The sequence below is a fragment of the Ostrea edulis genome, chromosome 4 (genome assembly GCF_947568905.1).
Source record: "Ostrea edulis chromosome 4, xbOstEdul1.1, whole genome shotgun sequence".
Classification (NCBI taxonomy): domain Eukaryota; kingdom Metazoa; phylum Mollusca; class Bivalvia; order Ostreida; family Ostreidae; genus Ostrea; species Ostrea edulis.
In genome coordinates, this window is record NC_079167.1 from 76,896,420 (window position 1) to 76,923,662 (window position 27,243).

A 27,243-nucleotide genomic window follows, 5' to 3' on the forward strand; every position below is an offset into this window, starting at 1 on the left:
GTTAGTCCACGAGGGTCTATACAGCCCAGTAGCTAAGTACTTCGTTACTAGCTTGAAAATACGGATGTATATTTAATTGCTGTTATAAAATTTTGAAATTCATTTCAAAATTAAGGATTATCTCCCTGAGCATCACCGAAGAGACATTATTTGTCGAAATGTGCATCTGGTGCATCACAATTGGTACCGTATAAGTTTTACATCAAGAAATTACAATCATGCACAATATCCACTTAAAATAAAAATGAAATTATATTATGAACAAGAGGTCCATTTGCAACATCGCTCACATGAGCCGCAGTTCCTAGCAATAAACAAGCTTGAATAAAACTATCATTATACAAGCAGCTTGGTTCAGAAAAAAAAACATTTCAAAGGTAACAAGTAAAAATTCAACAATTTTCAAACTTAATTAGTTTTTTCCGCCACACTCAACAATTTTTCAGTTATACTTAATTATTAAACTTTACTACAAATTCATCAATTATCTTATGCCATTGTAGACGGATATTGCCTTTCATATTATCAAAGGACCTCATCACTTTAGCTGTGACTTAATGCCCCTGATGATTTTGTAAAACATCAAAGTTTGAATTTTTCCATTTGCAATGCCCCAACGCCAACACGGTTATCAGCTGTGTTGGTTGAGTTATGATCGGGCTCGGAATACGGGTATTCATTCACCCGCTTGGCGCCATATTGTTAGTTTGTTTATTGCTTGTGTTCGGGGAAATAAAGAGTATTTCAGTGACACGTTTGTTGTGGACTCTCTCCAACCGTGGCGTGGTGACAGCGACTTCGACCCTACGTCTCCGGAAGTTAACAACGAGGATCCTCGTGTAAGTAGTTCTACACGCACCCGACAACGTGTTTACCTGGCACAAGCATGGCAAACACACACAGAGCACCCAAACAATGGTGTCTTTCCAAAACTGAATCTGTAAATTTCTTCGAGAATTGGAAGCAAAACTTAATATACTCATTATCCCTTGATCCAAACTTTGCTGCATTTTTATCTCATGACGCACAATGGGCCAAAAAATCGAAAGCTAACCCGAATCGGGATTTTGTAAATGACGATGACCCGATTCCAGAGAACCAACGCCGGATAGCGCAGCAAAAATCAGCCACTCTAGACCTTATGCTTGGCCAGATCGCCAATTACTGTCCTGTAATATCCCACAATGTAATAGTGAAGAACTCGACTTCTTTGGAGCAAATATGGCAGTCCATAAGGTTACACTTTGGTTTTCAGTCATCCGGCGCCCATTTCCTCGATTTTAATGATATCACTTTGCGCCAAGATGAGCGTCCTGAGGATCTCTATCAGAGATTTCTAGCCTTCCTTGATGACAACCTGCTCAAAAGAGAAGGTGGTATCACACACCATGGCGTGAACATCGACGAAGATGAGGAAATGTCGCCCACAGTTGAGAACCTCATCGTTCTGACCTGGCTTCGCTTAATAAACCCCTCACTGCCTCAACTTGTCAAGCAGCGCTATGGCACAGAGCTTAGGGTGCGTACATTGGCATCGATAAAGCCTGAAATATCTCAGGCTCTCCCCTCACTTCTTGAGGAAATTCGCAACAACGAGGATGCCAGATCATTCCGCACATTCACTCAACCTCATAAGGATATTCGTATTTCACATAGTCAGAGACCACCGATGAAATCACAAAACCGTTCCTGCCCATTATGTAAACAAGCGAAGCGCACCAGTACTCATTTCCTCAGCGAGTGCCGTTTTCTACCAGACAGTGACCGGAGATACATGGCAAAAGCGAGACAAATCCTTGGCTTCCTTGATGCAGATCAATACACTGACTCTGACATTGATAACCTTGATGAGGAGTCCCATGTTGAGCCTACTGTTAGTTTAGTTAGCAACCGTGTGTCTATTCGACAGTCACCGTACCTAGATGTTTTCTTTCAACACACTCATGTTCGTCTCACAATTGACTCTGGTGCTACAGGGAACATGATAAGAGCATCAACTGTGACTAACTTGAATGGAAAAGTCAGCCCCACCAACCAATCAGCTCATCAAGCCGATGGCTCTTCACCATTAAAGGTTGTGGGTGAAACAAAGTTGTGCTTCTCCAGAGATTCCCACTCGTTTTTCTTCGAAGGACTAGTGATCGAGAATCTAGACGTTGATGTTCTTGCGGGTATTTCTTTTATGGAGGCAAACGACATAGCTGTTCGACCATCCAAACGTCAAGTACTGATTGGAAATGACACTATTTACACTTATGGATCAGTTACCACTGCTAACAGAACTGCCCTAAACAGCACCAAAGCACATCTTCTTCGTACAGTGGCATCTACAACCGTGTGGCCAGGGGACTATCTAGAGGTAGACATTCCAGAGTCTGTACTTAAGCGTGATAGTCTACTTGCCGTTGAACCTCACCTTTCAGGATCCCTTGTTACCCCTTCCATTGTACACAGTGTTGGGAACAAGATTCGCATTGAGAATACTAGCAGTGATCCTGTAACAGTTCGCAAGCATGAACACCTCTGTGATGTCCGGCAGGTATATGTTCCATCAACAGAGCCAGTGCCCATCATGTCGACAGATACCTATGCTAGTTCTGAGAGCAACTCCAGACATTTAACACCATACTCATCACTAGTCACAGTAGATCCTGATGGCGTTCTTCCCTCAGAGACTGTTCAAGCCTTTAAGGATATTCTTGCAGAGAATGAATTGGTTTTTAGCCCTGTCTCAGATGGTTATAATGGATACGCTGGATCCTTTAAGGCTGAGGTAAACATTGGACCTGTCATGCCCCCACAGAGAAAGGGTCGACTGCCGCAATATTCTCGTAATCAACTAGAATTACTCCAGACCCAGTTTAATGAACTTGAAGCCATGGGCGTATTTAAGAAACCCGAAGAGCTGGGGATCACAGTTGAGTACTTAAACCCCTCATTTCTTGTTAAGAAAGGATCTGGTGGATTCCGACTTGTGACTGCCTTCTCTGAGGTAGCCCGTTACTGCAAGCCGCAACCCTCTTTGATGCCAAATGTTGATTCTATTCTGCGGAAAATTGGCCAATGGAAGTACCTTGCTATGGCAGACCTTACCAAAGCGTTCTATCAAATCCCTCTTGCCAGAGGCTCCATGAAATACTGTGAAGTTGTTACACCATTCCGAGGCGTCCGTGTCTACACCCGCTCAGCTATGGGAATGCCTGGATCTGAGACAGCTCTAGAAGAGCTTACATGCCGTGTTTTGGGTGACCTGCTTGAAGAGGGTATAGTTGTCAAGCTAGCAGATGATCTTTATTGTGGAGCAGACACCCCCAGACCAGCTCCTTGAGAATTTTTCCAGGGTTCTTACAGCCTTGAACAAATGCAACCTCAAATTATCAGCCTCAAAGACAGTTATAGCACCCCTCAGAACAACAATCTTGGGATGGATTTGGCAACAAGGAACCCTTAGTGCTAGCCCGCATCGCACAACCACTCTAGCATCCTGTGAAATGCCTTCCAAGGTAAAAGCCATGCGTAGCTTTCTGGGTGCCTATAAAGTATTGTCTCGAGTAATACCAGGCTGCTCTTCGTTGCTAGCCCCATTGGAGGAGTGTATTGCAGGCTTAGACTCCAAAGACACCATTTCGTGGTCTGATGATATGATCCATGCTTTTCACCTAGCCCAACAAGCCCTGAAGGCTACCAAAACCATTCACATACCACATCCAAAGGACACCCTTTGGATAGTAACAGACGGTGCTTTGCGCAAGCCTGGCATTAGTGTCAAGCTGTACATCTCACGAGGTGACAACAAGCTACTTCTTGCCGGATTTTTCATCGCCAAACTGCGGAAGTGCCAAGTATCATGGCTTCCATGTGAGGTAGAAGCGTTGTCAATTGGGACTGCTGTCAAACATTACAGCCCTTACATAGTTCAGTCATTAGGACCCTGTTGTGTTCTCACAGACAGTAAACCATGTGTGATGGCGTATGACAAATTATGTCGTGGGGAGTTTTCTGCCAGTCCTCGTGTGTACACATTCTTGTCAACAGTTAGCAGGTACCAGGTTTCTGTTCGTCACGTTGCTGGGGCAGCCATCCTACCCTCGGACCATTCAAGTCGCAACGCCCCTGAGTGCATAGAACCTAACTGCCAAATCGGTTCTTTTGTCGCACAGTCTATGGACTCTGTTGTCCGCAGCACATCCGTATCAGACATTCTTAATGGTTCCACAAAGTTACCATTCACAACGAGATCTGCTTGGTTAGCAATACAACCAGAGTGCTCTGACCTGAGGAGGACTTGCTCCCACCTTCGCCAGGGTACACGTCCTTCCCGTAAAGCAACCAACATCAAAGATATTAAACGTTATCTCAGTGTCGCTACTATAGCTTCTGACGGATTACTAGTAGTTAAGCTGATTGACCCATTTGTGCCATCTAAAGAGTTAATCATAATCCCTCGATCAGTACTCCATGGACTACTTACATCGATTCATTTACAGCTCGCCCACCCCAGTGCCAACCAAATGAAAACTATCATGAAACGGTTTTTCTTCGCATTGGATATGGACAAAGCGATTGACAGTATCACCTCTGCATGCTCACAGTGTTCTGCACTTCAGAAGGTTACAAATTTTATTATTGAGCAAACAACATCAGATCCTCCTGAGACTATAGGAGGCTTATTTGCTGCTGACGTTATGAAGCGAGAAAAACAGCTTGTCTTTATTATGCGTGAGTGTATTTCTTCTTACACCACCGCACGAATCATTGAGGATGAGAAAGCGGAAACCCTCCGCACTGCAGTTATCCAGTCCTGCATAGAGCTTAGACCAATGGATGGACCCTTCGCAGTCATCCGCACTGACCCAGCCCCAGGATTTCAGGCTCTTGTGAATGACAAGATACTACAGTCCCACCGTATTTCAGTTGAAATTGGACGTTTTAAAAATGCCAATAAAAACCCAATTGCAGAGCGTGCAGTCCAAGAACTACGTGAGCACATACTGAGAATTGACCCTACAGCACGAGCAGTTTCTTCTCTTGTGTTATCACTAGCTGTCGCATCTGTCAACTGTACTATTCGTCAAGGTGGACTATCCGCACGAGAGATGCTAACTCAGAGAGATCAGTTCACCAACCGTCAGTTGCCTATATCAGATCGGGAATGCATTTTGCAGAAACATCTATCTCGCAACGCAAATCACCCAAGCAGTGAGAAGTCTAAGGCCCCTTGTCAGAATTACCCTCCCACACCCACAGTTGAGGTTGGAGACTTAGTGTATCTATTTTGTGATAGAAACAAATCCAAAGCCAGGAACCGTTATCTTGTTGTGTCAACTGATGGAGAATGGTGTCAAATAAGAAAATTTGTGGGCAATCAGTTACGACAATCATCATACAAGGTTAAGAAGTCTGAGTGCTATCGCGTTCCTTCACCATCTCATGACCCATCATATGCCGTTGATTCAGATTCTGAGGAGGAAGAGTTCTGTGAGATACTACACCACAATAGAAAAAAAGAGGACAATGCTTCTTATCCTTATAGCATTCCTCCAACGTCCTTAGAGATTATGTCTCCCCTACCGGATAATAACACACTTGAGGATGAAACTACAGACTCAAATATTCTGGAGCGTACCGGTACTTTGGACCCATCAGATAGCCTACCATGTTCTGCACCGACAAGCAAACCTACTACTCGCCCCCGCCGTACTATACGTCTACCGAGTCGGTACCAAGATTTTGAAATGTAGCTGTTGTACTTTCTCAGTGTTATTTTTAATCAGTTATAGTATAAGTATTACCTTATTTGTGTTCAGGGGCAGAATAATCCCCAAGTAGTCAGAGGATAGTCTGTCTTATGATGACTACATTGCATTGTGTGTTTTATAATTGTTTTGGCCAGGTTAGCTGTTCACATAGAGATAATAGCTTTGTCATGTCACATATATCATTATGTGAACAAATGTTACCCATCAGTTTTTATTGATTTATTAGTTTCCTTAAAGCTTATTTTCTTTGTCTTACTGTATAATCACAACTCATTATTAAGAGAAAAAGGGAAGTTGCGCCAACACGGTTATCAGCTGTGTTGGTTGAGTTATGATCGGGCTCGGAATACGGGCATTCATTCACCCGCTTGGCGCCATATTGTTAGTTTGTTTATTGCTTGTGTTCGGGGAAATAAAGAGTATTTCAGTGACACGTTTGCTGTGGACTCTCTCCAACCGTGGCGCAAGATGTTCAATAATACCTGAACTTACAGGTTTGGAATTTCGTTTTACTGAAAATTTCGTTAACATTAAGAGCTATGCCGTCTTTTAAAGTCGGGGTTGTCTGTTTTTGTTAAATCTCTATAACGATTAATTGATTGAATATTGTTTAATGTCCCTCTCGAAAATAGTTCACTCATATGGAGACGTCACCATTGACGGTGAAAGGCTGCAAAATTTAGGCATATACAGGGCTCTTATGGCCTTTGAGCAGGGGGATCTTTATCGTGCCACACTTGCTGTGACACGGGACCTTGGAGTTTGCGGTCTCATCAGGAGGACCGTCCTATTTAGTCGCCTTTTACAAGAAACAAGGGGGTACTGAGGAACTATTCTAACCCGGATTTATTTTTATTGTGGCTGTTGAAACCCTGTATTATGAAACTATTTGTCAGACGGTTTAAAAAATCTTCCCTATCGAGTCAGTTGAGATTCAAACACCATGCATGATAAGCAGATGATTCACTTTCAAAATGTCTTTTAAATTCCAACCTACTCTGCTCTACATAAATTACTAGAAAATCTGGTCACTAGCTGAAATCAAAACCAAGGAAAATTTAATTAACTCATGAAATTTGAAACAAATTTTGCAAAGTTCGTAAAAATATGTCAATTCACTTTGTTCGAAAAAAAAAATGGATACATACTTTCCTCACACGTACTTCCTTGGAATCCATCGTCACATCCATGTTCACAATGTCCGTATATATGGTTACAATGATTATTATCAGATCAGCAATGGGAACTGGAGTTCTCTGAACAATTCAGTCCATAACGACCAACCGAACAGACTATCAATGATAAATATGATTTACAATATCTCAATATCAAGAAATATTCTTGACAGTCAGCAAAGTATATTCAAGAAAAATAATCATTGATGATAACAAGTTATTACCATGTATTCTAACCAATTATACCAGTGGTTAAGTATCAGAATCTTTGCTGAAGCTACATATGATTGAAAAAAAATATTGGTATTCAGCCATTCTATCTTATTGAATCTAAATGTACAAACATGCTTTCGAAACGAAATTTGTAATTATCGATTGGCTGAAAAAGTAACAGAATAATACTAATATTACGATGCCCAGTGGAAAAACAAAGCGCACATACTAAGTATGAATGCACAATACTGTTTAAATCTAAACCTAGAAATAACATATTTCAGTAAATACAGAAATGTTTTTGAAAAACATCAACCTTTGTCACAGAGTTCCCCGGTATATCCTGGATTACAGCCTCCGTCACATCTTCCTGTTGTCCTGTTACAGGGGAGGTAACTCAGACACTGTCCACTACAGTAATACACATAATCAGGGCCGTATGATTCTGCTGGACACTCTGGTAAAATGATTTTATCGGAATATTTAATATTTTGAACGAGCATTTCGTTTTCGTTTCACTTCCTTGACTACTTTATAAATTATTTGCTGCTTGTCATAAGTCTAAATGTATAATGTATTGATGTTCTGTGCTTTTCTACCGAATATTCCACTACAGTTGCATTTCATTTGATTTTAGAAATATTAAAATTAATGACAAAAATGAATTACCTGTGTTGCAATGTGTTCCTGTCAATCCATCGCCACAGCCATAGTCACATTGTCCAGTGGTGTGATTGCAGGACAGGTTGTCTCTGCAGTGTCCAGTACACGTAGATCTACACTGTAGACCGTAATATCCAGCTGGACATACTACGAAAAAAAACATTCTTTTGATAAGTTGTATCTCATTTCATATCAAAATATACATTGACGTATCAATAGTATATCAATGATGTAACATACGTAATCTTACACCTGTTACAAAACTCGCCCATCCATCCTGCAGTACAACCCAAACACGTTCTGTTGATAATGTCACATCTCAATTCCTGACAGTTGTTTGGGCAGGGTAGATTACAGTCATGTCCATACATACCGGATTCTTTACAACCTATGAACATGATACAGACAAAATATAGCACATCATTTATCCATACTAGATATATTTTACCTGTACAATGAAGCAGCATAATATTACCTGTTACAGTTACTTCACACAATTCAGTGTAAACGTTGCCTGTTTCATATCCGGTAGGATAAGTCGTTCCGTCAAGTCTTTCATTGTAAAATATAATGTAACGTCCATGTTTGACACAAGTTGTACTGAAATCCAAGACCGGTGACTCCTGTCCGTTCCTGTAACATAGATACCCGTCCTCCTTTATAGTTGTATTAGACACATAGAGCGAGAAACCAGCAAAACGCCCTCTTTGTCTCTCTAAAATTATCAATTTATGAGATGATGAACATGATGATGGGTGGAAAAGTTTTCAATTACCACATTGATTTATCAGCCTATATTTGAAAACGCCATCTTGTGGGAGCTTTGAACATTTGATAAACAGTTTAATGAAAATTGGGGGAAATATATATTGCCTTCAGATGTATATCAGATTATACAACTGTGATAGCATGAACTAAGTTTTACTGGAATTGGGACAGCAACCCTACATTATATTGTATCAATGGATGTTATCAAACTAGATAGAGTAAGGCATAACAAAAACAATAGATAAAACACGAAAATATTTTTTTTTTTACCAAAACCTAAAAACTAAAAAAAATAAATTGGTAGATCAGAATTCTTTTGTGAAATGGATTGAAATTTATTTATTCAATGTTTAAATAATATTGATGATAGGAAAGAAAAGTTTATGTTAATAAAATATCTTGCGATTCCGTTCTTTATGTACAATGTAGTATACAACATTTCTATTTCTGGTGATTAGACTCTACAAATGAAGAAAAGAGTTTCAAAGACTTGTTTCCACTGAGAAGGCACTGAAAATATTTTTGTCTGTATGAAATAACAAATTATCATCACTCACAATGCACTGAAAATATTTCTGTCTGTATGAAATAATGTATAATAACTCTGAAGTCGTGTAGTAAGTGTAAATGATGGATGGACCTTCATTGTAACACATAATACCATAAAATGATAATGGAGGAAACTCGTATTTAAGGAAAAGTTATCGATGTTTTGAGAGTGTTTTATATAGTACTGCTACATGATTTATGTAGAGGTTGTTTATGAACAATAGGACCATGCTCCTCGTATTATCCAGGAGAGAGATGATACAAAGGTACCAAGAACTATCGTTGATTAAAATAAGTAACCCCCCTTTCAGTGGGAATGGGACTGCATTTCAGCCCCTGAAAAGGTACTGAAAAATCCCTGTGTAACTATATCCTTCATAATTCTTAAACTGAGTTTTATTGATAATCATTACCATATTGTTCTCCATAATCTTTGAACTGTATTCTGATGCTGAAGATGCTGAGTACTTTCTCAAGGTCAACATACCACCATGTCCATTTATCTGGATCAAAAGTATTAGTTCCAATAGATGCTGTCCTTGTACACGTGTTAATGTCTCCGTCTACTGCACGACTGGATTGATACAGCTGACATGTTCCAGTTTCTCGGCAGACGGGTACTTCCTTAGCCTGCTTAGTCTCCTTATTCTGAGATTTCTTTAAAGCAAACGAAATCATCGATCTAAGTAATCAACAGTTTGAGGGCTTGTTTCTTCTTTGATACTGTATACATGTAAGGAATAATCTTCCGTCTTTAACATTACCTAAAACATTTGTAATTTAATAGATATCGCACGAGTTAAGCAATGTAAACAAAGATTAGCCAAAACCTATGAAATATGTTATAAGTTTCACAGAATTGAACCTACTAGCATGCGAAAGTGTTCTTAATAATAGCTTAATCTTTCCACCACTTTAAGAATAAGTGATACCAAGTCATGAAACTAATGATGTGATGACTGTACAATTTACTAGTTACTTACGGTATCCAGGCGACAAATTCAATCCCGCTGCTACATGTATAAAACATACAAGTGTATGCATGTCGTGTTTATCGTTGGAGACGACAGCCAAGAAGTTTGAATATCAAATGTTTATTTAAATAACTTTACAGACTTCACGATATGGTTGACAGTTCATTACCTATTACTACCAAATATCAATGTATGCATCTGTGTTATTCCTTCGGGTCAATGCGTTGTTTGTCAACGTATGGCGGGTGGTTCGTGTCGTCTTGAAAAAAAATTCCGTCCGTCTCAAACGCTTATTAAAGTAATAAATAACTATTCTAAATTCTTCACTTGACTATGGAGTGGAAGTACACGATCCTTGATCAAATCCTTTGCCTTCTACCTTCATAGGAGTCAACTCCCCACTTTATTTATTTAGCATGGCTCTCTGTGTTATTCTTTTGTACTATATACGAGGGTTGTTCGATTTGTAATGTGTATAGTACCACAGCGCGATAACGCTTTGTGCGATTTCGTGGATAATGATACGTTAGCGTGCCACACCTACTACAACACGGGACATCCGTTCTTAAGGTCATCTTCGAGGACCTTTGGCATTCACACCTGATGCCGAGCGTTGGCGATGGAACTGCTACTACCTGTTTTAACGACTTAGTCTGTCGTGGTCATTCGCTAGCGGGACGAACGCTGTAACCTCTAGACCACCGCTGTGGTTCGCAAGAAATACGGGTATATTAAGGAACTGAGTCAACAATAAAGCACTTTTCTGAAATCATATTAGATGAAATGTTAAACAAAATAAGATATTACTACTGGTAATACTAGTTGAACGAGGTATTTCTCTCGAAAACTCTTTGCTCATTGACTCAATAGCCAAACAACCAGGAAGATTACAATCTATATATCCCGAAGCGTCTAAAATACAAAAAGCAGCGTTAATGTCCAACGTGACGTAAAAAGTGAATATAACGAACAGTTATGAATCTTTTAACTCTTGTAAGGAATGCAAAATAAAGAGTTGGGAAAACACAGACCCTTGGATAAACCAGATGTGGGATCATCGATCTGGGAGGAATAAGCACCCCTATCGACCGGTCACACCCACCCTGAGCCCTATATCTTGATCAGGTAAACACAATAATTCGTAATCAAAATCAGAGTACAAAAAATGGCCTAACCATTGAAATGAAACATGAAATCTGAAGAAAACGAAAAGTGATCAATCTCATAACTCCTGTAAGAGAGTTGGGTAAGAAGTCAGACAGCATTTGATCCAATGATAGGTGGTATTGACAAACTAGATCGTTATAATGAGCATATAATTTGCGAAATGCTGAACTCTGACAATGAAGCATTGTCTTTTTGGACCTGGAAAGGTTACATGAAAATTATCTAGTAAAAATGCAAAACGAAACATCATCCTAACGGCTACTAAAAGCAAATCCTCAGGAATATGATTGGTATAGAAAAATGTGATTTAATAAAAATCGATTTTGGCTGATTACTAACTAAACTCTTTTAGCAAAATGATTAAAATGGGAATAATCATAAACACTTAAATAAAGTAACAGCCATTTTAAACATGTATATCTTAGATTTTCAGTGTAAAATTGGGTTCTCCTGAATTAATATATGTTTAACGTAAAGTGAAGATTAGCGTCACACGCCTGCTTAGGTTCACCTACACGCACAGTTTGTCAATCACAAAAAAAAAAAATCTTTAAAAGATAATCAATTACTATCAAGTTTTTACTTATAGCAACAAAACTTATGCTATTTATAAAGCCAATGACTAGAACTTGAATTGATCTGTTGAAACAGAACAGTTTTGTTTTGAATGGTCTCAACGTCTAAAACCTAATGATATGGATACATTGTTTCAAATTTCTCATAATACATGTAGATGAATCTTAATTCAAAAATGCTTTTTTGAAACTTGTTTGTTAAGGTTTTTCTTCCCTAGTAGGTTTTGAATTTTAGACCTGTTGCTAACCTAGAATTAATTTCAGTGAGCCCAATGAAAGGTGAAGATAATGAACAGTAATCAATCTCAACTAACTATTATAAGCAATACAAAATAGATAGTTGGGCAAACACGAATCCCTCGAAAACCAGAGGTGGGATCAGGTACCTAGGAAGAGTAAGCATTCCCCGTCGACCGGTCACACCCGCTGTGAGCCCTATATCCTGATCAGGTAAACGGAGTTATTTGTAGTGAAAATCAGTGTGCCAGGAACGGCCTAACAATCGGTATGATACACGTCCGACAGAATTTGACCCAATGATAGGTTGTATGCTTACTCCTCCTCGGAACCTGATTCCACCTCCGGTGTGTCCAGGGGTCCGTGTTTGCCCTACTATCTATTTTGTATTGCTTGTAGGAGTTCTTCACCTTTCATTGACGAACTATATCGTTATAACGACTATAGGATTTGCGAAATGCCGACTTCAATCGAGAGTGTTGAAACTCCTGTACCATCAACTTGTTTGTCAGTAGCTTGCCTCGATTTAAAAACTGACTATACGCAGAACAAGTTTTTGCGTATCGAATCAGTTCAGAGATATAAACACCATATGCAGGTGATAATGGAATATTGCTACATAAATATGGGAAGTTGACAATGGAGAAGCTGAAATCATCCCGTTTGTCATACAGTTGAGTTGTCAGTTTGCCGTTAATGTCTACTTTCAATAAAATATCTCAGTATGAAGCAGAAATGGACGACTCTGTGGTGTCTTTTATTTCGAGCTCACAGGGATATATCAAATCGACATATGAATGAAAGTTATTATTGTTAATAGACAAAACGTCATCGATATATCAAAGTGTCGAATTGAGGGCCACAGCGAGAGATTTTTTCTTCTCACGTAGAAGTTTTTGAATAAATTCTGCTTCATATGAATATAGAAACAGGTCAGCTAACAAAGGAGCACAATTCGTGCCCATGGGAATTCCAACAGACTGTTGAGAGACCTGATCACCAAAGACCATGAAGTATTGTCAATGAGGAACTCTAGCATATTTTTTATTTCAACTTCAGAGTACTTGTGTGTGGAATCAGAGTGGACTTAGAATTTCATTAGTTTTTTTTACGTATTCAAATTGATTTACTAGGTTACCTTTCTTTTAAAAAGCCAATGATTTAAAAACTCATGGAAAGGGTATACTGCGTCAATTAACTGCTATTTATTATCAAGTCCGTGAAGCGTCACCCTTAGCAAGCGAGGATGAAGGCCCATGGGCCACATCGCTCACTTTGGCCCTGCTGTTGTTCATTGATTGCATCTTGCTTAAAGTCTCGCTCAAGTATTCTCCACTCATATGGAGACGTCACCAAGACCGGTGAAGGGCTTCAAATTTAGGCCTATGCTCGGCGCTTACAGCCATTGAACAGTGAGGGTTCTATAGCGTGTCACACTTAAGTCTGTGACACGGGTCGTCCGTTTTTAAGGTCATCTCCGAGGACCAGTGACATTCACACCTGATGCCGAGCATTTGGCGATGGAACTGTCAATACCTGTTTTAACGACTAAGGTCTGTCGCGGTTGGGATTTGAACCCCGGCCTTCTTATGTGTGATTTTAAGATACCTTTTTCAATATCATTTTCATAAAAAAAATTCTGACCCCACATTGTTGTTCCAACTAAAACCCGAAGTGTCACAACATAACAGAACATGAATTCACAAAACATTGGGGATATATATGCTTCACTACCAATATAAGCCCCATATATGACTAGTTTAACATGACCTTACGGTCCTGGAGGTCAAGGTCACAAGATCATGGTATAAAATGAAAGGTCTTCCCATAAGAATTCTACATGCAGACTTATAAAAGTTACACGGCAATTATAGCTTTTAACATGTTTATAAACACAATGTGGAACCTGATTCAACTTATAAATGGTTGTGGTATTCACTCTGGTTGTGGTATTCACTCACTCCCATTTCATCAGGGAATACAAGTGCCAAGCAAACTACCTTTTTCTCCAAAGAATGATGATCAATTAATTAGATTACATATTCTTGTAATGAATCATATTATCTTTTGAACAGTTATGTTAAATTTTTTTGGATAGGGGTTATAATTTAGGGTTGGTCAGGTTAGCAGAAACACAGCAAACGACAGACCTTTTAATACCGTATTTTAAACCAATCTTTAAAAAACAGTTGAGCGGAAATGTTTTTCTTTGACAAATGTATTTAGTACCACACTTTACACTGCTTGTGATAAACCTAGTTATTTTCAATGTCAATCGTCACTACTGAGGCACTCACCAGAGGCTGAGAACTATTGAAAGACAACTTGTGTCGATGTATAAAGTATAACATGAATCTATTATATTCTATACACGTCAGGATCATAATAAACTTACTCCATATGGGTGTTGCTAAAACGCGGAATGGAAAACGGAATGGAACGAAAAATAATTTATGCAATATTATGTGGTCAGAATTTTGTAAAATCAAAAGGTTTATTATAAACAACGGAAGCAGATCGAGAGAACAGGAAGACATAATTAGAATCTACCATTTCATGTTGATACCTCATACTAATCACTGGCACCTGAAGTATGGATATCACAACCAGCCCCCATTTGATAATTTGTTTTTGGTAGCAATAATAATTTCTCTAAAATGTGTGAATTCTCGGTCTATCTCATCCCTCTTTCGATTTAATAATATGTAATCGTTTCACGCTTTATGTAAGCTTTAGAGATTGACCTTCTACCGGTATAATACAGTGTATAAACCACTTGTGTTATTTTCATTCACTAACTATAGGTGTCACTGCCCGCTAACTCCTCTGTCAATGCCAAAATTTCAAAACACTTTGTAAATTCTTATACAAACGTTTAACTTAATTCGCTTATTAATCAATTTATGATGCAAAATTTTAAGATAAAGTTGTTTTATCACTTGTAAACAATTTCCTAATGGTTGATTTTAATCAAAATGAATGATTTATCCCAATTTTTGGCATTATCTACATTAATCATTCTAATTCTTAAATTTCGTTCCGTTCTGTCTTTTAGCAACATCAACTCCATATAGACTTAACATTTCAGTGATTTTAATGCACTAGCCTATGATAACAAGTGCTTTGTTCTTTTCATTGAATATAATGGCAAATTCCATTAATGCTGAAAAAGTGTGACACATTTTCAATGAAATTGATAACACTCAAGAAATTTCATATCAATGTTGCTGACATCCAATGGAAATCGTGATTACTATTGTATTGGTACATATAATTTGCAATAGTATCAGACATCTTAGCACTTTCTCTTCTTCTTAAATACTATTCAAAAGATGTACTGAGCTGTGGTGTTTTCGTGGTTTACTCTCCCCAAAGAGGGATCATTGCATTTTGCTGCACAAGAGGGAAGGAGGCTGAAATCTAATACACATCGTGAGGGTTTTTGTTTTAATTAATGTTTTTGCAGAAGTATTAGACATTTTAGCACATTTTCTTCTTTTCACATGAAACACGAAGAGATGTACTCCACAGGTACTTTTCTCTGTTGTACGTGTTATATTTACTCTCGCTAAAGAGGGATAATCGCGTTTTCGCTACAGGAGAAGTGTTCTGTGTTCCCAACCGTTGTTCAACTAAGTAAAATGTTCTTTTAAAAGACGTAATTAACAAACAAACTCTACTAATTTGTTATCATTTAATGATAAATGAAATGGTAATAGCACAGTAATAATCACTCACAAAGCAGAACTTAATTAACACATGTTAATGAAAATTCAAAAATGCATTTTTGTGGTATTGCAACATCGAGTGCTGCAATGACTGTTATGTTTGCACCAATCGAATCTCGTGAGAGTTGATGAAATCTCATCTGATTAAGACTTTGGGGTGTTTCTTTGCATACTCAGTTGCCTTTTTGGCCCCTTCTGTCATCATCTCTTTTGACATGTAAATCTGTCCAGGAATGTTGGCAGACTGAGACTGCTCGTTTGGGGAGAACATGTTCTCTAATACAAATCTAAATCCATTTGAAGCTTTTACTGCATTATTTTTAAACCTTTGATGTACGAAAGAACACACTGGGCCACTTGCTCCAAATCGTAACGGGGAGTAAATCCATGCTTTTCTTTCACATACCACCATGTTCTTGTTTTGGGGATCCTGCTTGTACACTACTTTCTCTTCCACAGATACTATATTTTGCATCGCAACGTTTCTTGTGTATGTCGTGATAAGTCTACGAATGGGATCTACGATAGATTCCTCCACCACAAATGTAAAAGTTTCGCCTCTTGAAAACTTTTTCACAAAATGTGTCATGTTGTTCGTTTTAGACAGCAGACGTTTGGTATGAAGTTCTTGCCCGACCACTCTTCTTGAGATAACATCCTCTGATAGCACATGTTTAGCGAAGGGGTTTGGGTATCTCTGCCAAAAAGAGATGGCTACTTGTTTCCAGTTAAAATTGAAAACGGAACTGTCTATGTGATATTTCATGTTCTCCTCGTGTGCGTTATCCGTCACGATTCCGAACGACCTCCCGAAAAAGGGCGTGTTTGATGTAACCAATTCGGATTTGGTAACGTTTTCGTTCCAGGAAATGCTTTTTAGTTGCTTAAAATAATTTTATATCAATAAATTTGGGGAAATTAATTAGTATTTATTTGATTTGGGGTTAAATTGTTTGATAACCATGCTCTTATTAGTCGTTTAATCTGAAATATCTGCATCTGAAAATATGCAAACTGAACGTACCAGAACAAGCTTGCCATCGACGCCGATTGTGAAGCATTTAATCAACATTGAAAGTAGAATGATTACTGACACACGTGTGTTTATTATTTTTTCAAGAGATGGGTAAAAAGAACTTCAAAAAGAAACCAGGTGCCTCACTTGGTAAGGATATATGTTCCTCACTACTGAATTATGACCTATAAGGGCCACTTGATTCTCGCCTACTGCAGAATTTTCTCTGGCATAAACTGATAAAGTAGATGAAGAGCAAAAATTGGTAGAATAAGTACATCGAAAGGTTTTACCAAATTGGATGCAGTGTCAACAAAGAATCGAGTGGATCACATGATTAGTTTGTTTAAGAGTATCGATTTTGTCAGGCCCAAGACTTCACACACTGAAGTCACAGTGGAAGTGAATGAATGAGTGAAACAGATGGGAGTTGAACAGGTTGAGAACACTTTTCCTATATTGAAATATTCCCACAAAAACGCGATTATGCCTCTTTAGCGAGAGTAAATACATCCCGTACAACCGAGAAAAACACCCGAGGAGTACATTTCTTCGTATTTCACATGAAAAGAAGAAAAAGTGCTAAAATGTCTAATACTCGAGTCTTCTGCAAAGATATTATAAATCAAAACAAAAACACCCATGATGTGCATTGGATTTCAACCTCTTTCCCTCATACACAGCAATGTTATCAATGTGAAATTTCTTGACTGTGTTTTCAATTTTAAAGACACAATGCGTGTCGTTGAGTATGTGTCACACTAGTTAGAATAATCTAACTGTGTCCGGGGACCGGGTCCTTAGGACATTATCATTTTAACGATAGAACATTCTATCTAGTGTCACACTTATTCAGCATTGCACATAATTTGCCATTATTTTCAATCAAGCACCAAAACACCTGTTTATGTTAATTTTACTTTCTCGCTAAAGAGGGATATACGTATTTTAGCGTGAAGATCTTGCTATATGGGAAGTGTTCCCAAACTGTTGAATGCTATTGATTGTAGAAGAAACACTTAACGAAAAGATTCTGAATCAAAATGAAACAGTTGTAGATGAATAGTGCACACTTTGTTCTAGATTTCAATTATACGCCCGTGGAAGACGGGATTTATTATGGTATGGCTCTGTCCGTCCATCTGTTCGGACCTTGTGGACAGGATACAAACCGAACCGTAAGCTCCAGGATTTTACAACTCGGTACATTTGATCACCATGATAAGAGGAAGATGTCTATTGCTTTTCAAGGTCAGAAGTCAAAGGTCAAGGTCGTAGTATTACTTAATAGGAAAACACTGGGCAGGATTCAAACCGAACTGTAAGCTCCAGAATATTACAACTTGGTTCATTTGATCACCATGACGAGAGGAAGATGGCTATTATTTTTCAAGGTCAGAAGTCAAAGGTTAAGGTCATAGTATAACTAGTATTACTTAGAAGGAAAACTCTGTAGGTAGGATACAAACCAAACCGTAAGCTCCAGGATATTGCATCTTAGTACATTTGATCACCATGATGAGAGGAAGATGTTTATTATTTTTCAAGGTCAGAGGTGAAGGTTGTAGTATTACTTAGTGGTAAAACATTGTAGGCAGGATACAAACCAGATCCAGGATATTACAACTTGGTACATTTGATCACCATGATGAGAGGAAGATGCCTATTATAAATATTTTTCAAGGTCAAAACCTTGTAGGCAGTATACAGACCAAACTGTTGGGGCTAGGACCATCAAACTTGGTTCACATACACCTTATGCCAAGTGGAGGATGTATTTGTGTCCTCTATGGACCCTTACAAGTGTTTAAAGGATTAATGAGAATTCCATCATTATGAAAGAGCGGATAGTGTTCAGAAATATCAGAAGATTATATTGGAGAGTTCTACATTATTGCATCTAACAATTTAACAACAACATGAAGCGGATTCATCTCATTTGCTGAACTGCAAAAACTGTATAAGCAGAATTATTAGCGAGGAGTAAATTTTGGCATTTTTAGCGAGAGTGATGAGGTTGCTAAAACTGAATATCGCTAACAATTTATTCCATATCGGAGGTAATAGTTATCTTTACTGGTATTATAAAGTTTTTAAAATTAGCTCTCACTAATTCTTTACACCCATTCTTATGGGAAAATCCATATATTGTGTCTCGCTAAAAATTCCACTGATACGGTATATGCGATGTGTAGCTGCAGTTGATAATAGATTATTCTATTCACACAAGATAGATACAACACAATAGTTAACTGAGAGGTACATAAATGGATATATTCTTTAAGATATGTTTTTGTTTTTAGTTGAAAGAAAAAAGAAACTGCAGGAAGCAAGAAAAGAACTGGCAACATCCTCAGCAGCCAAGAAAGATTCACAGTACAGTGTGGACCAATTATTAGACAAGGTAGATATTTATAGATAGTTAATAATAAGACTGGGAAACTATAGTTACGAACTCAATGTTATATGGCACCGCCACCGTGGCCGAGAGGTTAGAGCGTTCGCCCCGCATGCGGAAGGCCCGGGGTTCGAATCGCGGTCGCGACACACCTAAGTCGTTAAAAAACAGGTAGTGACAGTTCCATCGCCAAACGCTCGGCATCAGGTGTGAATGTCACGAGTCCTTGGAGATGACCTTATAAACGGATGACCCATGTCACAGTAGGTGTGACACGCTAAAGAACCCTCACTGCTCAATGGCCGTAAGCGCCGAGCATAGGCCTAAATTTGAAGCCCTTCACCGGCATTGGTGACATCTCCATATGAGTGAAAAATTCTCGAGTGAGATGTTAAGCAAGATACAATCAACCATTCAATGTTTAATATATGACCACAATGGATTAGTGAGAATTTTTAAATGTCAATTTGGAATAAGATGTTCCTTTTCCCCCAAGTACTAGGCACTATGTAACTATACCCCCTTCCCGAAGAGTTGATGCATATTGCTTGTATCTTGTTAATTGGTCAGTTGTGGATTAGTAGACAATTTGTTGTCTGACTATTACCTAAAGAACAAGTAATGTTAATGGTAGATAACATCTGCTGATTTTCAGGTCAAAACATTAAACGTCTTAGGGACTGTTAGCTTACAGTAATTCTTGTCCAACTGGTAACTTAAAAACTCTTCACCTTCTTGTCATCAGAATAAAAGATAGATTTTGAGGTCAAAATTCCAAGGTCACAGGCTTTCAAGCATGTATACAGCAATCTCTGTTTGATTGATAATTAAGTACCTGTACAATTACGAGGTACATCTACTCCTATACATGTACAATTGTATAGGAAGGTTTGTCATGACCAGCAGTTGATTCTGAGTTCAAAGGGTCACTATGTTTTCTTCACTTGGATTGCAATTTTGAAAACAGTTTTGATAGCACATACTGTGGAATCATCATTGTTCGTGGATTTCGTGGGTCACTCTTACCAATGAATTTACGTGTCCTCCAACATTTTTAAGCCAAGTAGAGTTATATCTTCTAGTGACATCGTAAGGCTTACCCACGAAATGACGTCCCCACGAACATTGGTCCCCACGAATTAATTCCACAGTAGATATTCCGGTCTATGTTTTACATACAGATCATGTGTACATGAACATTATTTATAGTCTGAATTTCTAATAATTAAAAAAAGAGTCACTAAGAGAACATTTGTCAAGCATTTCATTTCAAACAGTGCCTCTGTTACAGCTATGTTATTTCATTACATGCACACACTTATAAAAATATTCATTTCAATATGTTGAATTTTTATATGATTTTCATATGCACAGGTTTCTTGTGTATTGTATAATAGTCCGAATTTAAATAAAGAGTACTAAAGAATACTTGCTTACTTTAGTTTCGTATTGACTTTTTAACTTTAAGGTGGATGAATACATTGATAGTTTCCAATATGAACTGGCTCAGAAATTCTGCCAGCGAGCTTTGGAGATTGAACCAGACAACATGAGAGCTCTAGAAACGGCAGGAAGTTTGCTCCTGGAACTGGGAAACACTGAGGCTGCAAAGCAGGTGACTAATACATAGTACAGCATTGTGTGTTGGCTTTAAACGGGACATGGTCACGATTTGATTAAAAAAAATTGAGTTTTATTTTTCAGTTTAAATCTATTATCTAAGGTACAGTGTATTTGTAATGTTCAAAGGTGACTTGTGACAGTAACATGCTGGTTACAGAGCTCACAATACTTTGTTATGTAAACGAGGCTCCAACCACAGACAGATTTTTTACCAGAGAGCTACAGTCCTGCAGCTAAAAAGTCACATGACGTGTTTTTCTTTACATACATTGTAAGTTATATAACCCAAGTCTTCGGTTAAAATTCGTTTTGAAGTTTCCAGTCACATAATTATTTGCACATTTTTTATGACCACAATGAAGCTATTCTTTATACTTGGTACTAGTCTACGTAAGTATGAAATGCTTACAGCCATTTGTAAACAAATATAGACATGAAGCCATTTTTTATATGATAAAGAATTGTGATATCTGTAACACATGTATAAATTGACGACTGACATGCAGAGTTTAGTTGATGGTTGGAAATACCCTTGTGAACAATAAAATTGAAAATTAAAATTGGAAAGATTTCAGATCAAATCGTGGCTATGACCCTTTTATCTATAAGAATGCTTATATGATCATTAATCTGTTCACATTACTTTGATCACTTTAGTGTGTTGGTCGAGCAGTGGAGATCCAACCAGACACTGGACACAGTAAATGCATGTATCTGGGACAGCTGTTTGAAGGGACAGAGGCCATTCAGTGCTTCCAGAAGGGAATAGAATTAATGGTCAAAGAAAGAGAGGCACAGAGTGCTCAAGAGGTAATGCTCAGTTCACAGAGTTTGTATGTAATTAGAACAAAATACTGAAGTGTGTGCACTGTATAAACATAGATGGTGTACCCAAATAAAATAAAATACTGAAGTGTACACTATTTTCTCTCACAATGCTGGGGGGAGGGGGTAATGTTAGAAGTTGCATTACATCAAGATGAAGAAATTCTTGGGTAAATGGACCCCCAGCAGTGTTCCGATTTTGACCCTTGCATTTATTGCCTCCTTTATTCACCATCTATTTCCAAGTTTTGGACAAGCTCCAACATGATATGAATTCCTCTGTTTTTATGTCTTTACAGTTAGCTTCAGCTTGTGGTGGAGGGGAGAAGGTCAGTGAGAGGGACATCTCAAGTGCGTATTGCTCCATGGCTGAAATCTACATGACAGACTGTTGGTGAGATAGAAAATCAAAATTAGTTTACTCGATTTAAGTTGTTTTCAGGATTACTACCCATGTATGAATTTTCAGTTTCACATTTTATCTTATGTACATGTATGTCTTGGGGTATTGAGATGAGGGTAAGTGAATTTTATTTCAGCCTGAATCCTAGTTTTACCCGTATCATCAATTTTTCCAAGTTACTTTGAAAGAATTGAAAATGTAGAATGATGTGTATCATCATGTCAAATATTTAGAGAGTATGATTTGACCTGATTTAAACATTTATGACACTGTGAAGTTTTTTTTACCATTAGGTTTAGTTAAGTTACATGAACTTGAGTACACAGGAAACACAGCAATGTGGTTAATTAAAATTTGTATTTCTTCAATCTTGTTACTTAGGAAATAAGAAAATTCACCCCCACCTCCCCTTTACTATGGGAAACTTAGAAAATTGTTGTAACAATCTTTGTAGTGACGAGCCTGATGCAGAATCTCGATGTGAGGAGGCTATAAACAAGGCTATTGAAACTGATGGTGAGAATCCAGAGGCATATCAACTGAAGGCCAGCTTCTGTCTAGTCAAAGAAAACAAACAGGTACTTAAAATGGCATCTTGTGTGCTGTATCTTTTGTGAGTTGTTTCACTGAAAACAAAGTAGAATCAAAGGTATTGGGTAGTGATTGTTCAACTTGTACCTTTCCAGCTTATTTGTGGGTCCACAATAGGGAAATAAAGAAAAACTCTTTCAAAAATATCTGAGAGAAATTAATTTCAATTTAACAGATTGATATTCAGATATCCTTATACAGAATAGTGTTTGTTTAAACCATTGGTTGACTGTTGATGGACCCATTATGAATCACAATGTGAGTCCTTTACATGAAAAACAATACCACAAGTTGTCAGATGCTTTAATATTGACATAAATAATCAGAGAAACTTAATGTACCTATAGGTTCAAATCATGATGCCCCTCCCCTCTTCCTAGGCTATTATGGGGCCACAATAGGGGTCCAACGTATATCTTTAGGCTATAATCTTTAAATTTAATGCATGTCCACTAACATTCTTGCGTAAATTCAGGTTTAATTTCTCCCTGGAATGGTATTAGTTTTAGATAGTACAGTTCAGGTTAGTATTTTGATGGAGACCCTTGCATGAATGATGAAACAACTTATAATTTTTCTAATTCACAGGATGCTTTAAGCATGATTAAAAAGAGTGTGTCACTATGGTTACCGAAATATGAAGCAGTGGATCAAGGAAATGTAGCAGAAGACGAGAGTGACCCTGTGGAGGTTTGTTGATATCTCTTACTACAGCGTAACAATCGTAGATTTAAAATTATATGTGGCGTAGGAGACTTGTACTTAATATGGAACTGGATGTTTTATTGGCAAGGGACCCATATTTTGAAAGGTCCTACAATAAGACCAATAGTTTTGATTGGTCAAAAATGATTTCATTTCTGTGTAAATTTAATGGAAATATGATTAAATGAATAAATTTATACTTTAAAAAAGCACAGGATATAAAGTATTTCTGGTCGTAAGTCATAAAATCCGGTGTAAAATGGGCGGTCCGACCCCATGCAGGAGTTCATTAGAATTTTTACATTGACAGGTAGTGTCCCTTTCTTATGATGCTAGAGTATCAGCAGCCAAGATCTTAACTGAAGTGGAAGAGTACGAGGTGAATTTATTTAATATAGAATTAATTACTGTAGTAGTTCTATAAACTTATAACCAGACCATGTGTTGCCAGCTCTCCCCCCTTCCTGTCCTACGTCCTGATTTTCTTTGCAGACTGCAGTGACAGTGTTAGGAGGTTTACTTGATGAAAATGAAGATGATCCTCAGCTTTGGTACATGATTGGATGGGCTAACTATCTACAGGACGAAGAGTATAAAGCAAATGCCAGATTTTATCTTCAGAAATGCAAAGAGGTAATTACAAGTACTTAATAAGTGCTATTTTATGAAAGCTGACCAATACCATTTGTCCTCTTTCATCACTAAAATGTGGAGAAGAGTTCTGTGAAAGAAACGCATGAAAGTAGAAAATCTGAAGGAAGATAAGATGCAATTTTACGAATTATGTACCATAACTGGAATATAGGGTGGGGAAATGCAACTGCTCTGCTGAGCATGTCTATCATTGAATCACCTGATTGTGCATCAAATTACTGTTTAAAATGATCTTTTCTGATGATGCAGTTATTGTTTTATATAATATATTGATCAGACAAATGATTAACATTTTTGTTGTATAAAGGTATACATTAAGACAAAATATGAAGACGAGGGGATACTAAAACACACAGAAGAATTACTGGAGGCACTTGGTCCAGGTAATCAAAAGACTCAGCTATTTATTGTTACAGAAGTGAAATTTTGATGAATGAATCAGTTGTCCGATACCTCATATTCCACAGGGTGACATCTTCTAGATATTTTGTTATGAATTTCTTATATATAGATTAAATGATAGTTTATCCATAAAATTATTTTACTGGATAGATCTGATGACTTTTACACGACTAATATCACTTTACTGGATAGGTCTGATGTCTTTTACACGACTAATGTCATTTTACTGGATAGATCTGACTTTTACATGACTAATGTCACTTTACTGGATAGGTCTGATGTCTTTTACATGACTAATGTCATTTTACTGGATAGATCTGATGACTTTTACATGACTAATGTCATTTTACTGGATATATCTGATGTCTTTTACATGACTAATGTCACTTTACTGGATAGGTATGATGTCTTTTACATGACTAATGTCATTTTACTGGATATATCTGATGTCTTTTACACGACTAATGTCATTTTACTGGATAGGTCTGATGTCTTTTACATGACTAATGTCATTTTACTGGATAGATCTGATGACTTTTACATGACTAATGTCATTTTACTGGATATATCTGATGTCTTTTACATGACTAATGTCACTTTACTGAATAGATCTGATGACTTTTACATGACTAATGTCATTTTACTGGATAGATCTGATGACTTTTACATGACTAATGTCATTTTACTGGATAAGACTGATGTCTTTTACGCGACTAATGTCACTTTACTGGATAAGACTGATGTCTTTTACGCGACTAATGTCATTTTTTCGTGTTGATAGGAGATGATGATGATGATGAGGAGGATGGTGCTGAAAACTTGGAAATTGACAGTGACTCTGAAAGTGACAGTGAAAAAAATAAAGAAAGTGAAACTAAAATGGAACTATAAATAAAGTATTTTGCTTTAATATCAAAGATGCTCAACATGCTTAATATACAGGTATATTAGATTGCACCAAACAGCTGAAAGCTGTACGGAGATATAAACCAAACGATTGGTCCACGAATTTATTTGCAGAAATAGGTTTATCTTTACAGAGGGGAATGAGAAGCTGTGTATACAATTTCTCAGTAGTCATTGTAAAGATATATATTTAATTATCCCTTCCCTTGCCCCTCTTGGGAGAGACATTGATTTTGTCCTGTCCATCTGTCTGTTGGTGCTCATAAACTTTTAAATGGGCAGTCTGTCCTTATAGTGCTAACTATAGTCTTGCAACACTGATTTAAAAATAAATGTTTGAGAGATTTTCCATATTTGATCTTCAACTTGGCTGCAATAAAGTAGCACTTTCAGATTTTTTTTATTCTGATGTTTCAGAGAGGGCTACATTATTGCAGCTATGCATAACTTAGTCATTTTCATAAATGGGGGATGTTTGTGAATGCAGGTTCTGCTACAGTTAAATTAGATTGGAATGACACTTAAAAGAGATGTTTTGAAATGAGTACAGGTGTATAAGACAGGGTTCGGGTTAGAAAATCAGTTTTTAGGATTTCTGGTAGTGATATATGAAGGTGTTTGTGAATGCAATTTCTGCTACATTTCATATCAGTTTGGCATGAAATGTGACAGACATATTTTATTGGGGCTTGCTAATAGATATACAGAATAAGGAAAGGAGGATATGTTTTTGCAAAAAAAACCCACCCCAAAACAACCAACCAAACAAAAAACAAACCTTTGGTTATTATGGTTGGTGACTATTTTCACATTTGAATGTTACTTTTATTATTTTCAATAAATGAGATAAAATGCCATCTGAAGTTGGGGATTATTTATTGATTACTTATACTGGTATGAAAGTTCTTGTTCAGCCATTAGATTAACTGGTATTCAGAGTTAGACCCGGTCCATAAAATGATGGTCCTAGTTTTATAAACAATAGCTGATAACTCAACAAAGTTTGTCCACTACATCAGTCACTTTATAATCACTTGGATGGACTTGAGTGGAAGCCTGGCATAGAATAAGTAAGATTCTCCACCATGTACCTTAAGGAAGAGATCTAATCATTTTGAATTATAAGTAGGTCTTTTACTTTAGCTGTAAACAAAGATGGCGGATCAGGTATTGTTTGGTAAGCTCTATAGCTGGCTTTGATGCTTTAAATTATTCAATCATATATAATAAAACAATTATTGAGTCGATGAAATATGATTCTCGGGCAACTAAAGCATTATGAAAGGTGAAGATAACGAACGGTGATCAATCTCGTAACCCCTATAAGCAATACAAAATAGATAGTTGGGTAAACACGGACCCCTGGACACACCAGAGGTGGGATCAGGTGCCTAGGAGGAGTAAGCATCCCCTGTTGACCGGTCACACCCGCCGTGAGCCCTATATCTTGATCAGGTAAACATAGTTATCCGTAGTCAAAGTCAGTGTGCCAAGTACGGCCTAACAATCGGCATGAAACACGTCAGGCAGCATTTGACCCAATGATAGGTTGTATTAACGAACTAGATCATAATAACGACCATATAATTTGCGAAATGCTGACTTCAATCGAGACTGTTGAAACTTCTGTACCATCAACTTGTTTGTCAGTAGCTTGCCTCAATTTAAAAACCATACGCAGAACAAGCTTTTGCGTATTGAATCAGTTGAGATATATAAACACCATATGCAGGTGATAATGGAATATTGCTACATAAATATGGGAAGTTGACGAAGGAGAAGATGAAATCTTTCCGTTGTTCAAACAGTTGAGATGTCAGATTGCCGTTAATGTTTACTTTCAATAAAATATCTAAGCGTGGAGCAGAAGTGGACGACTTTGTGGTCTTTTATTTCGAACTCGGAGGGATATA

General features: G+C 37.6%; 3 protein-coding genes across 3 annotated transcripts in view; 1 reads left to right on the plus strand and 2 right to left on the minus strand.

Moving 5' to 3' along the window:
• Positions 1 to 9,805, minus strand: part of LOC125669375 (uncharacterized) — a 57,487-nt gene extending 47,682 nt beyond the window's left edge. The window contains exons 1-6 of the mRNA XM_056161466.1: positions 9,541 to 9,805; positions 8,286 to 8,525; positions 8,061 to 8,198; positions 7,817 to 7,957; positions 7,464 to 7,604; positions 4,087 to 4,314 (exon numbers count right to left, since the gene is read on the minus strand). Of these exons, the coding sequence (XP_056017441.1) occupies positions 4,087 to 4,314; positions 7,464 to 7,604; positions 7,817 to 7,957; positions 8,061 to 8,198; positions 8,286 to 8,525; positions 9,541 to 9,805 (1,153 nt within the window). The remainder of the gene's footprint in view (positions 1 to 4,086; positions 4,315 to 7,463; positions 7,605 to 7,816; positions 7,958 to 8,060; positions 8,199 to 8,285; positions 8,526 to 9,540) is intronic.
• A 5,954-nt stretch (positions 9,806 to 15,759) lies between these two features.
• LOC125669336 (PRELI domain-containing protein 1, mitochondrial-like) lies at positions 15,760 to 16,620 on the minus strand. The gene has a single exon (XM_048903810.2). The coding sequence runs from the start codon at positions 16,572 to 16,574 to the stop codon at positions 15,945 to 15,947; it is 630 nt and encodes a 209-aa protein (XP_048759767.2). The 5' UTR covers positions 16,575 to 16,620; the 3' UTR covers positions 15,760 to 15,944.
• A 280-nt stretch (positions 16,621 to 16,900) lies between these two features.
• LOC125669168 (uncharacterized) lies at positions 16,901 to 26,181 on the plus strand. Its single transcript, XM_056163897.1, has 11 exons — positions 16,901 to 16,973; positions 19,127 to 19,227; positions 20,690 to 20,836; positions 21,502 to 21,654; positions 21,969 to 22,063; positions 22,527 to 22,650; positions 23,252 to 23,353; positions 23,679 to 23,747; positions 23,861 to 24,001; positions 24,330 to 24,405; positions 25,206 to 26,181. The coding sequence occupies exons 1-11, from the start codon at positions 16,931 to 16,933 to the stop codon at positions 25,313 to 25,315; spliced, it is 1,161 nt and encodes a 386-aa protein (XP_056019872.1). The 5' UTR covers positions 16,901 to 16,930; the 3' UTR covers positions 25,316 to 26,181.
• The last annotated feature ends 1,062 nt before the right edge of the window (positions 26,182 to 27,243 follow it).